This window comes from Cydia amplana, chromosome 19 (assembly GCF_948474715.1).
Source record: "Cydia amplana chromosome 19, ilCydAmpl1.1, whole genome shotgun sequence".
Classification (NCBI taxonomy): Eukaryota; Metazoa; Arthropoda; class Insecta; order Lepidoptera; family Tortricidae; genus Cydia; species Cydia amplana.
In genome coordinates this window covers 5,781,797-5,795,105 of record NC_086087.1, presented here as the reverse complement: position 1 = coordinate 5,795,105, position 13,309 = coordinate 5,781,797, and the positions used below count along the sequence as shown (strand labels likewise).

Sequence of the window (13,309 nt, the reverse complement as noted above, 5' to 3'; positions counted from 1 at the left end):
CAGCAGTTTTAAATTAAGAATCCTAAATGATATGTTTCTATAGAGGATTTTGAACGCTTGAAACGATCAGATCTGTCATTTTTGACATAAATATTTGAGGTTACTCATGTGTTATTGTACTTACCTATAGGGTTGCCAGATCGAATGGCGCTATTATCGGGAAAAAAAATTTTTTTTCGGGATTTTGGGCCTTAAGTCGGGAAAATGAACCATTCAAATTAAATTAATTGTATTAAAAACAACGATATTTTACATTATTGGCACTACGTCAGCTGCTCTGCCCAATCTCGCCACGCGCGCCCCGCGCGCGCGCTGTCGGGCTCGACGCGGGTCGCTGGTTCGCTCGACGACAGCTGTTCAGAAATTATTGTTTTAAAACATGATGCTGTTTTTCGGGACAATTTTCACTTTGTCGGGAATCGGGAACACATGCTAAAAATCGGGAGAATCCCGCCGAATCCCGACCATCTGGCAACCCTACTTACCTACTGTATCGTTTCGTTTTGCCAGGCGTTATGACAATTTCAAGGGTAATTTAAGAGGACTTCTCAAGACTATCAGCAACACAATGGCACAATCTGCTTTAAGTGAAATTTCGCGATTGAAAATTCCCGTCAATAAAGGTGATACGCCTTTTTTAAGCTGGGAAAATTCTATTTTAACCTTGATTTCAGAAAAAACTGTTACCATTTTCAAGTTCACGCACAATGTTCAATGCGTGGATAAGAAAATTGATTGGATTATAACTGATATCCCGTGCCCAAAGACAAGCCCGGCCACAAGCTTGTTTTCCAAGAAAATAATGAAGCAAAGTAACATTAAGAACATAGACTATATACAAATGATGCTGGACCCGGCATTGTGGCCCCACAACGTCCAACTGATGGAGGAGATGGCTAGCGTGGTGTCCGTTCAGTGGTCACCACCTAATTTTGTGCATAACAATGAAAGTGTTATTGCAATTTTGAATAATGTTGGGAATATTGAGCTTTTTGCACCTGCCAGCTGTGGTTACTCTAGTCTTCTCAATATTTCATCTATAATTGAGAAACAATATATAGATACTTTTGAGGGAAACATACCTCACAAGGTGGAAGAAGTGAAAAAAATTGCAGATGCATTAGAAACATGTGCTTGTTGTTGGGGCGCTCAATATAATGACACATTTAATTTTGTGACTGCACAGAAAAATGGTGATATTCATTTCTGGAAACTTAAAAGCGCTGGTGATGAAATAAGTATTGAAAACTTAACAGTGGAACATAGTGATGCTGAAATTGTAACTATGCAATGGATTCCAATATCAAATGATGTATTTCTATTAGTATCAGCAAATATATTTGGGCAATTGTATGTTTACAAATATCAGTGGGAGAATAATTGTCCTAAATTACTTAACTGTGACTCCCCGTGGCCGCATAAGGACAGAATGGTTGTAAGGCACCTCAAATACAGAGTTGTTGATGACAAAATAATGTTAATCTGCAATAAACATAGACATTTACTTATCCTTCTAATAGATGATACTTGTCATAAAGTTTCAGAGTATTTAAACAACCTAAATGATTATAAAATTACAGTTATATCTGAAAGTAACAAACATTTCTACATCGGTACAATAAACTGTTCAATATACAAAGTTGATGTCATACTTACGGACGGAACATTAAATGTGAATGTGGAAGAGAAAACATTTAAAGAAAATTTAGTTAATCATGATTTATGCGGACTTGGTTTTTCCAAAAACGGTGTTATATGTGCTTTAGCTGTTTTTAACAGAAAGATAATGTTTAGAAAAGAAAATGTTGCGCTAGATGTCATTTTCCTTTGTGAAGAAGAACGATACGGAAGAGAATTGACTTTACTTCTTGAAAACCCAACAGAAAAGTTGACCGATTATTGGGATTGCTTGGAACTACTAAGATGTAAAGCCTTGAGACTAAAAACACTACCTACGGTAGACTATAGTGAACTTTACTTTAATCACAATATCTATGGGAATAAGTTGTATTTAATTATTTTGAATTATTACCATACTTTAGAAAACCTTCTTAAGAATAACTCTAGCGGCTGTCTTCCAGAGACTTCTCTAGAGGTAACAAAGGAGTGGATTTTTGCTTTTCATGCAAAGAATATAATTTCAGAATTTGCAGATATTTGCAGAAAAAAACAGAACAGCGAAGTGTTGACCGATTTAGATACTCAAACATACTCATGTGCCAAGAAATATATCAAGTATTATTGTGAGAAGTATAAGAAAAACCTTGCCGAGCTGGTGCCTTCAGGTTTTGATAATGTTAATGACAATTTTGAGTACACCTGCCAATGTTGTGACGAGACCCTTAAAGGGTTCTCATGTACCAAAGGTCATATAAATATGTTTTGTGGCTTGACTCTGACTCCGATAGAATCCAGGGACTACCTTAGCTGTTCTGCATGTGGTCTTATAGCGAGGAAGGAACTGGAACCAGAAAATCCTATCTGTCTGTTTTGTGACCTACATTTAAATACATATTTTTTACCAACTTAATACACATAAAATTTGTAATTTGGTTGTTTTATTATAATAAAATTGTTAAGCTGCGTTCTTGACGCGGGCGCTTTCAGTCATCTTCCTTGAAAAAATGAGTGCCGGGATAAGATACGATAGATAGAAAATTCTACCCATTACTCATTTTATAAAGGAAAACGGCAGTAATGCAGCTGTAGTGCCTGCAGTTCTTATCCGAATATCACCGGCGCGGTGTATAGTAAAATGCGCTATTTACAGATTTGGGGGAAAAGTAGTGCCAGGTGATGAAAGTACACAAACCACTTGAGCGCCTGCAGGGAGACTGAGCAAATTGCACCTGACTCACAATTGCATTACGCAATTGTTTACGCATAGTCGTATATGTCTTCTACTTTTTCTTAACACTTACCTAGGCGTAATCGAACAGAGTAGTATATACTATTATTTATTCTGTGACAGAGTACAAAAAGTAGAAGACATATACGTAAAGCAATTGTGAGTCAGGTGCAAATTTTGCTCGTGATCTTCATGCAGGCGCTTAAGTGGTTTGTGTACTTTCATCACCTGACACTACTTTTCCCCGAAATAAAACGCCTGGCATTGTTATATTTGAATTATAGCGTTCGCAATTATGCTTTAACTATAAGACCTATACAATTTACCTATGTTATAACGAATAAATGCATTCTGATTCTGATTCTAAATACATAATTAGCTATTATATCACACCAAACTCAGAGCTCTATAAATTGCACACCTTCAATTGATTTTACAACCCCTTTGTTGCCCAACCACTCTCACACCCACCGCTGAACTGCTGCCAGGCGACCGGATTATTTAATAATGATAGTATGGCACACTAACTAGAAGGATTTCGTACCTCTACATATAAATTGCATACCTATTTCCGTGGCTAGCTCTCCGGCTATAAGGACCAAGGACCTATCGAGTCGTTGCACTGTAGTTTTGCCATTTTGACTCCTATAATTCCTACTAGCGACCCGCCTCGGCTTTGCGCGGGTTAACAAATTATACATAAACCTTCCTCTTGAATTAGTCTATCTATTAAAAAAAAGCGGCCAAGTGCGAGTCGGACTCGCCCATGAAGGGTTCCGTATTTAGGCAATTTATGACGTATAAAAAAAAACTACTTACTAGATCTCGTTCAAACCAATTTTCGGTGGAAGTTTACATGGTAATGTACATCATATATTTTTTTTAGTTTTATCATTCTGTTATTTTAGAAGTTACGGGGGGGGGACACACATTTTACCACTTTGGAAGTGTCTCTCGCGCAAACTATTCAGTTTAGAAAAAAATGATATTAGAAACCTCAATATTATTTTTGAAGACCTATCTATAGATACCCCACACGTATGGGTTTGATGAAAAAAACATTTTTGAGTTTCAGTTCGAAGTATGGGGAACCCCAAACTACAAACTATTAACTATTAACTAAATTACAAAAAAAAACTGCTTCATAATTAGCAAAAAATAGGTACCATATAATTCACAGCTACTTTTTTTCCGGACCACTCCTTATGCGATAACCGTTTTAATAGTTTTATTTTATGAGTAACTATCGCGCTAACCGAAGCACAAGAGCATGGTCATGCTCAGTGTATCAAAAATGTGTAGGTATCTAAAAAGTAAAAACAGGCAAATATATAATCTCTGTAAAATATAACGATGCGTGCGGTACACTAAATGCCACGAGCTATGACTCGGGCTTGGCCAAATTGAAATATATTTGAAATGTGCTAATTAATCCCTTTCAAATGATATACAACACGTCATCATTTAGGTATTTAATTTTATTTATTTGGTTCGTGACTTTATTACCTCTAGAGGGCGCCGTGTTGTGACGTTATACAGGGTGAATTCTTTATCGTTAATCGACATATTTTTATCTGAGTCCATACTCGATTAATCAATTAATCAATTAAGCAATTGTTAACAATTGCTTGCACCCTTAATTAACCCAATTGAAAGATGTTTATTATTTTCCACTTTTAATTAAATTTATCCCTACTTGTCCTAAATACTTTGTCACCCTACATTACAATTCATATAGATGGTCAAGCATACTTACATACTTTAGAGCTGTGGAGACTCGCACTGGAAAACGCTGGCCTACGTATAAGTAAGCAAAAAACTGAGCACATGCCTTGTAATTTCTCCGGTAGTAACACCCAACACAAAATATCCCTCCAAGGTGTGGAGCTTCAACGTGTTAGCAGTTTTAAATACCTAGGCAGTGTACTCTCTACCAACGGCAACATCGACGCAGACATCACTCACCGTGTTAATGCGGGGTGGCAAACGTGGCGAAGTTTAACCGGTGTGCTATGCGACAACAGGATGCCCGTCCGCGTCAAGGGAAAGGTTTACAAGACCGCAGTACGACCAGCAATGATATATGGTGCCGAATGCTGGCCACTCAGAAAGGACCAGGAACAGCAACTACATGTAGCCGAAATGAGGATGTTACGCTGGTCAGCAGGTGTAACCCTCATGGATAAAGTGGCCAATAAGTATATACGTGGAAGCCTGAAAGTAACGCCGATATCTGATAAACTATCCGAAACGAGACTACGCTGGTACGGACACGTTATGAGAAGGCCCGAAGACCATATGGCCCGAAAAGTGTTAGACATCGCCACTGGTCCAAGAGGTCCCGGAAGGCCCCGACTCACATGGCTATCAGTAGTAAATAGTGACCTTGAAGCTCTAGAATTAGACCCAATGACGACCCAGAACAGAAATGGCTGGCGAAAAGCGATTAGGAGAGCCGACCCCAATTGAACATGGGATAAGGCCGGAGAAAGAAGAAGATAGATGGTCAAGCAGATCTTGTCAGCAGAAAAAGGCGGCAAATTTGAAAAATTTAGGCGCGAAGGGATAGTCTATCGTCCCATACAAAATTTGAATTTCGCGCCTTTTTCTACTTACAAGATTTGCTTGACCATCTATAGCTGTCACGAAATTGAAGACGGCGGTGGTGCCTTCGTGATTTTGGCCAGTTTAGAATTCCTGCGCACTCCCAGGCCCCGGACACCCACAACTACCGAAACAGAAATGGGACAGAAACATTCAATTGGTGTATTTTTATTCGTAATCCTCAAGTGACCAGTGACTGAGTACTAAGCTGCTGCACGTCGATTTCACCGCGTAAGACATCTGAAAGTTGCTAAATGCATCAGGCGCTTGTATTGAGGCCTGTTAACCATAAGCGACGAGCAGAATTGTGATTTCATGTCCAGGGCAAACATTTTCAATGTTTGTTAATACCTACGTGTAAATAAAAACCGGCCAAGTGCGAGTCGGACTCGCGCACGGACGGTTCCGCACCATCAACAAAAAATAGAGCAAAACAAGCAAAAAAAAACCGGCCAAGTGCGAGTCGGACTCGCGCACGGAGGGTTCCGCACCATCAACAAAAAATAAAGCAAAACAAGCAAAAAAACGGTCACCCATCCAAGTACTGACCCCGCCCGACGTTGCTTAGCTTCGGTCAAAAATCACGTTTGTTGTATGGGAGCCCCACTTAAATCTTTATTTTATTCTGTTTTTAGTATTTGTTGTTATAGCGGCAACAGAAACACATCATCTGTGAAAATTTCAACTGTCTAGCTATCACGGTTCGTGAGATACAGCCTGGTGACAGACGGACGGACGGACGGACAGCGGAGTCTTAGTAATAGGGTCCCGTTTTTACCCTTTGGGTACGGAACCCTAAAAAGGCAAGGATTTTTGAAATTAACTTTCTCTTGGACTTATACGGAACCCTAAAAAGGCAAAGATTTTTGAAATTAACTTTCTCTTGGACTTACGCCATAATTGGGCATTTGAGGTAGACTTATTTGCCAGTCCAATGCCTGCTGAATAAGCAGGCGGGTAAAAGTACCCAAAGTACCGGACGGACGGACGGACAGCGGAGTCTTAGTATAGGTGAACCAGGATCTATTGAGGGATTGATTCATACTACTTACACTGAATTGTCACCCTATACATGAGAATAACAGCGCCCTCTTGACAATTATCATATATTACTGGTCAGGCTATAATAGGGTCCCGTTTTTACCCTTTGGGTATGGAACCCTAAAAATTGAGTTTATTGGAAACCTTTGTAAGTAGGGTTGCCAGATCGAAAGGCGCTATTATCGGGAAAAAATATCAATTTTTCGGGATTTGGGGCCTTAAGTCGGGAAAATGAACGATTCAAATTAAATTAATTGTATTAAAAACCACGATATTTTACATTATTGGCACTACGTCAGCTGCTCTGCCCAATCTCGCCACGCGCCCACAGCGCGCGCGCTGACGGGCTTGACGCGGGTCGCTGGTTCGCTCGACGACAGTTCAGAACTTGAAATTATTGTTTTATAACGCGATGCTGTTTTTCGGGACAATTTTCACTTTGTCGGGAATCGGGAACACATGCTGAAAATCGGGAGAATCCCGCCGAATCCCGACCATCTGGCAACCCTATTTGTAAGTGAAAGAACATTATTCACACGTTAAATTAGTGTTTGTTGGACGACATGCACTTGTATGATAGGTACTGCAGATAAGTGATAGATATATTACCCCTAACCTTTGTACTTAGAAAAAAAATAACGTTTTTAGTCACGTGGTCCGAGTAGGGTGACCAGAAAAGATGATAAGTGGGGATCAACTTTCTTTTTTTAGCGAAAGTTAATTAAGTAGCTCATTAATTACAGTGCTCCGTCTTTGTCTTCAGAAGCTGTATCGGAAAACGTGATTACGATTCAGGATTAAAAAATCACCTGTATAACTGCAGGTGCGTAGGTATGTGTCATTGTCACGGATGCGACATAGACTAGGCTAATCTTCGGCTATCACAGTACAAAAGTTAAGTACCTGGATTACAAGCAATAAACAGAAAAAGAGACAGAAAGTATGGATTAATAATTAGAGAGATAACATTAATAAAGATTGGAGGTCTACAAATACTTGAATAAGTACCTACGAGTAGTTCAAAACAAGCGTCAGTTGCGTAGGTAGCTGTATCGTAAAGTAGGTAGGTACCTACCTAAGTACCTAAATGTTATGAAGCAATACCTCACCTGCGCATCACCTGGCGGCCTAGCCAAGGTGACAATCGCTGGCGCTTCGCCATCGAAATGCTTTGTGTCACTTTATCACTCTTTTATATTATCTAGTGCGGTAGTGACATTTGTATTTCTTTCGCTACGTAGAGTAAACGATTGGCATGTTGGCTACACACCCTGATCCGTTACTTTTGATGATGACTTGTACATCTTCCATATACAGGGCTGTAACCGCGAGAAAATCGAAGTTCGCAAATTGCGGGCATCTGTCTTTGTCACTCTAATTACACTTTCATGGGAGTAAAAGAGCAATTTGCGAATTTCGGTTTTCGCGGTAGCCCCCCAGTACGGATATGATGGTCGTTCTTGTCTACGTGACAGCGTGATAAAACGGTGTCCGTCACTTTCTTTCCCACGGTGTTAAACAGTGACAGTTATTTTATCACGTGGATAAAGATGGATAAAGCTATCCATAATAGGCTGGCTGGAAGCATCTCTAGTTTAGGCAAACTTACAGCGCGAGTAGAGGCCTTGGAGATTGTTTTTATTATTACCTTGTCTCTTCACGCTATACTTAAGCTAGTAAAAATAGATAGATTACCTAATACTACTATATATACTCAAGTGTTTTTATGAAGTGGAGGTTGTTCAGGTTTATCGAAAGAGCAAAACAGTCGCCATGTCGTTCTTTGGAAAGCAGTTCAAGAAAGTTAAGGCTGAAAATGCTTTGGAAGTCATTGGAAAACTAAGTGAGTTGGAAAATACATAAAAACCAGACAAGTGCGAGTCGGACTCGCTCACCGAGGGTTGCGTACTTTTTAGTATTTGTTGTTATTAGGGCTTGCAATATCGGACGGTTTCCAATTCCGGAACTGATTTTCGATATTGGGTCCCAATTCCGGAATTCCGGAATTGGTTCCGGAATTAGGGTTTATCATATTTTTATTCGATTTTTTAATCAAAAACAACAAAAAATATGAAATACTGATACTTTACGTTTATTAACGAAAATATTGTTTTAGAGGCATTTAATCTGAGGTATTATTAATCGAAAAATATCAATAAATTGAGCAGTGCCGTCTTTGCACCTTATTACTATGGTCACTTTTATTCACTTCAATGATACGGTGTATTTATTTGGGGAAACTACGGATGCTAGAAATCAGTTACATACCCAATTTTATATAGGTAATCTCTAAATATAATGGCTTCGTAGTCTAGTAGGTAGGAAGTGGCCCTGTTTACAAAGATGAAGGTCCTGGGGTTCCGATCTCGGTAAGGTAATTTATTGTGTTATGACGATTATTTGTTTGTGAGTAAAGGTTGTTTTCTATGCATTAAAGTAGGTATTCAGCTATAGGTACATAATTACCTTTATGCATTGCCGACTAGTGCCCAAAACGCAAGCTTATTGAGATTAAGTACGCTTTTTAAGTTTTTACCTTACTAGTTCCTAAATTCCTAATTCAGAACATAAGCTTCTACATGATCCGAAAATTCCATCGAGGAAACTTCTTTCTGAATTGAGAAGAAAATATCCAAATGTTTATAAATTTAAAATCAAAAGTTTCGCGTTGGTAGGATTCTGGGCAAGTAAAGGCTTAGCTTAAGCAAGTATCAAAAGTAAAAAAAATATGGTTACGTTAACGGGGAATGTTTATGCATGCTGCTAGACTTCAGACTTTTATCAGTGACGGCTAATATAATAACACCAGCATAGTGTAGTTTTCTTGGAAATTTTCGGTACCTAGTATACGTATTAAAATCTAATAAAAGTACTTAAATCCAATTCCGGAATTTTCGATATTCAGTGGTCTCAATTCCGGAATTGTAATATCGGAAAATTTGTCCGAGATTCCGGAATTTCGAAATTCCGGAATTCCGGAATGCAAGCCTTAGTTGTTATAGCGGCAACAGAAATACATCTGTGAAAATTTCAACTATCTAGATCACAGACGGACAGTGGAGTCTTAGTATTTTTACCCTTTGGGTACGGAACCCTAAATTTACTTCAAAAAACTGCTGCATGTCAGGTTCACTCCATCAAATTGGTGGTTTTCGAGAGGAAATCATGTTGCCTTCAAAAATTTAGGAGCTCCCTGAATTTCTCGTGGATTCCTTCATCAGATCAAAACCAAATAATTATGGGACCACCTTGGATGTACCTACTTAACACCTTTCAAACAAAAAAACAATTATTCAAATCGGGCCACGGGGGAATAAATGGTGAACATACTAGGTATTTAAAAAAAAGCCACATCCAAATGGCCTTGCATTGGTCAATGCCAGGTACCCACCTACCCTTTAAGTTAAGTACCTACTATAGTAGGGCTCTTCTCAGGTGAACTTTTCGCTTCGAACCTTAATCTTTCAAACAAAGGCAATTGTCTCTATTATCGCAAAACCGCTTGCTCCCGAGTTAGCATGTGCCAGTACAACATTCATATTGAAAAACAACCGGTATCGTCATAGTATTAAGGTTCAAATTTAATGTCACTGATATTCTAGATATTACGTTTCGGTAGTGTAGGACGATAAACCGCCCCGAAGCGATGCGGCGCTCATATTATTTTGATACTTAGTGTGGTGTTAAAAATGAAACGTGGTTATTTATTATATTGTTTTATTTAAATTATTAGCTTGCGGTGGTAAATGTAATAATTTACAAAGGTGCAGCTGCAAGCATTGTTATTTTTTCTTATCTTTAAAATAACGATACTGTGAAATTAGCACCTCTGATGTGATGCCGATGCATAGTGACAATAAAAACACTGATAAGGCAAACGTGGAGCTTTGAAGCGTACAGCTTTTCTAACAAAACGTCACGTGTCAACGGTCAGAAGAAAGGTCGGTTATAAGAAAGAAATTGATTATACCTATCTGATTTTTATGACACGATTTTATCTAGTAGTACGTATAACTGTTTATATACCTACACGGAAAAATGTTGATTAAACCTATGTTAAACTTATTAATCTTAAATTTACATTGTTACCTTAGATTTTGTTATATAACAAATATACAACGCTTTATCATAAATAACCGTGTTTCATTTTTAACACCACACTAAGTATCAAAATAATATGAGTGCCGTATCGCTTCGGGGCGGTCTATCGTCCTACACTACCAAAACGTAATATCTAGAATATCAGTGACATTAATTTGAACCTTAATACTATGACGATTCCGGTTGTTTTTCAATATGAATGTTGAACTGGCAGGTGCTAACTCGGGAGCAAGCGGTTTTGCGATAATAGAGACAATGGCCTTTGTTTGAAAGATTAAGGTTCGAAGCGAAAAGTTCACCTGAGAAGAGCCCTACTTTACATACTTCAACCATTTTCCAATTCCAGATCTCTCCGCGCAAACCGTGGCCCTCTTGCGCAGCCTAGACACCGTCACCTCCTTCACTAAAACGCCGACGGCACCCTCCAGTACGTCGTCAAAGACAGCACCGGCAAAATTGTAATCGACCAGAAGATCGTACTCTCAACCCTCTCCGACTATAAAACCCCTGATGGCATGGAGACTAAAGTCAAGTTTGAATTGGCGGGTGATGTCTTAAAGTCGGAGATGCACTTGCCTGATGGGAAAGTCGTCCATATGGATAGATATTTGAAGCTAAAGGCTTGAAAATGGTGAGTGTTTTTGTTAAAGCTGCGTTTAAGTAATGTGAAGGTGGAATTCCTAAGCATATTTACCAAAATTGCTTCAATACTTAGATTTTTATTTAAGTGTCCGAAGGTTATTTAGATATAAGAATAAATAAATAAATAAATATTCGATAAGTAGGAAACTAACTGCAATGGTCATTTCAAGACTCTGTAAGTAGGTAATATTTGCATTTGCGTAACGGCCACTGGAAAACTCATTCTTTGTTTGTTTACCGAGTTCTCACCAAAACAATAGTTATTTGTACAACAAGAGATCAAAGTTTGATATTTCTTCGAGTGCTTATTTTGAGTCCCGTGCAAGCGAAAGATTCTATACCTACTAGATTCACGAGCGTAGCGAGTGAATCTAATTTAGAATCTTGAGCGTAGTAAGGGACTCAAAAGCGCACGAGATGTAAATAACTTTGATCTCGTGTAGTTCACAAAACTTTTCACCTCAGCAGTGAGAACATATTAGAGAACCCGAAAAATGTATTCCTTCTTCATTCACTCATGTTTTCTTAAGATATACCAACAATTAAGTTTTCACCTCAGCAGCTCGAACAAGGGTACTTTGCTACTTAAAAACAGTGAGCAAAATCGCATTTTGCTCACTGAGTGGGCAAAATCGTATTTTGCTCATTTTGTCTCACTCAGTGAGCAAAATGCGATTTTGCTCACTGTTTTTAAGTAGAAAAGTACCCTTGTTCGAGCTGCTGAGGTGAAAAAGGAATTTCAAACTAGTTTTTAATGACTGTTCATAGCCCCTACAAGCTTAAATAAAACTAAGTAGGTACCCTACAAGCTTAAAGGATGACTCCCGCTATACCGGGCCGATGACGGTTGCGCTCCGGAGAGCCCTGAGGGCCTACCGCGAACCACGTTCGACGTGTTGCTTCTCTGTCGCACTTGTAAACTCGTACGTAAGTGTGACAGGGAGGCAACACTTCGAACGTGGTTCGCGGTAGGCCCTCTGGTGTCGGCTCGCTCCGGCCCGCCCCGGTCCGGCCACGTCCCGGTCTAGCGTGAGTCATCCTTTAATCTTTTCATAATTTTAACTACCTAAGTTAATTAGCTAGTTAATTATAGTTATAAACCTTATTATCTTCTTTCAGGAATTGTACGTCCAAGGAGTCGCCGAAAAAGCCACAGTTTATTACGAGGCCCTTTGATAATATTCACATAATTACCTATATATATATATATATAGTATTTTACTTTTATTTATAAAATTTTGTTTTACTTAAATAAAAAAAAAACGTTTTCTATTACACATTTTTTTACCTGCTCGCTGGCCATCGTATAACCTCATACAGATATTGTAAGGTAAGCGGACTATGACTAAACCCAAACCTAACGATGCCTTAGTTTCCTCTCTGAGTTGCAAAACAAAGAAGTTATAAAGTATTTTTTTTAGAAAAATATGATAAACCCTATTTGCTTTCCTTGACAACAATCTAATGATTAAAAAAATATTAATAACAGTTCTAAAAGAAATAACAAGTAGGTACCTTACCGACCAATCGAAAAACCTACAGTCACCGATAGTTATATCTTATCATGTGCGATATATCTTCTTCTGATAATTCATGCACACCTTAAGTAATATCACAGTCCGCATTGACCTTGTTTGATATCGAGAATGTAGGTATACTTAAGTGGCAAAATGCATCGTTTTACGATTTGCTAAAGTAAGCGATATACTTACGTCTGTCCTTAACGCTGCGTCTTACGTAAGCGATGAACTCGCGAACGCGACGCGGCGCGGCGCGGCGCGGCGGGCCCAAGGCGTTCGCGTTCGCAACGAGATCGCCCACGTAGGACACTTCTATAGGTATCAAAGGATTGATTCACCCCGCGCCGCGTCGCTTCGCTTCGCGTTCGCGTGTTGTTCGCCTACGTAGTACGCTGCGTTAGAAATACATTTTTCACCTCAGCAGCTCGAACAAGGGTACTTTGCTACTTAAAAACAGTTAGCAAAATCGCATTTTGCTCACTGAGTGATACAAAATGAGCAAAATGCGATTTTGCTCACTGTTTTTAAGTAGCTAAGTACCCTTGTTCGAGCT

At 39.0% G+C, this 13,309-nt stretch overlaps 2 protein-coding genes across 2 annotated transcripts in view; one reads left to right on the top strand and one right to left on the bottom strand.

The window, feature by feature from the left end:
* Positions 1-13,309, bottom strand: part of LOC134656903 (uncharacterized) — a 163,738-nt gene that overhangs the window by 99,917 nt on the left and 50,512 nt on the right. The window lies entirely within an intron of this gene.
* Positions 498-2,548, top strand: LOC134656716 (uncharacterized). Its single transcript, XM_063512227.1, has one exon. It carries the CDS (start codon positions 569-571, stop codon positions 2,528-2,530), a length of 1,962 nt encoding a protein of 653 aa, XP_063368297.1. The 5' UTR covers positions 498-568; the 3' UTR covers positions 2,531-2,548.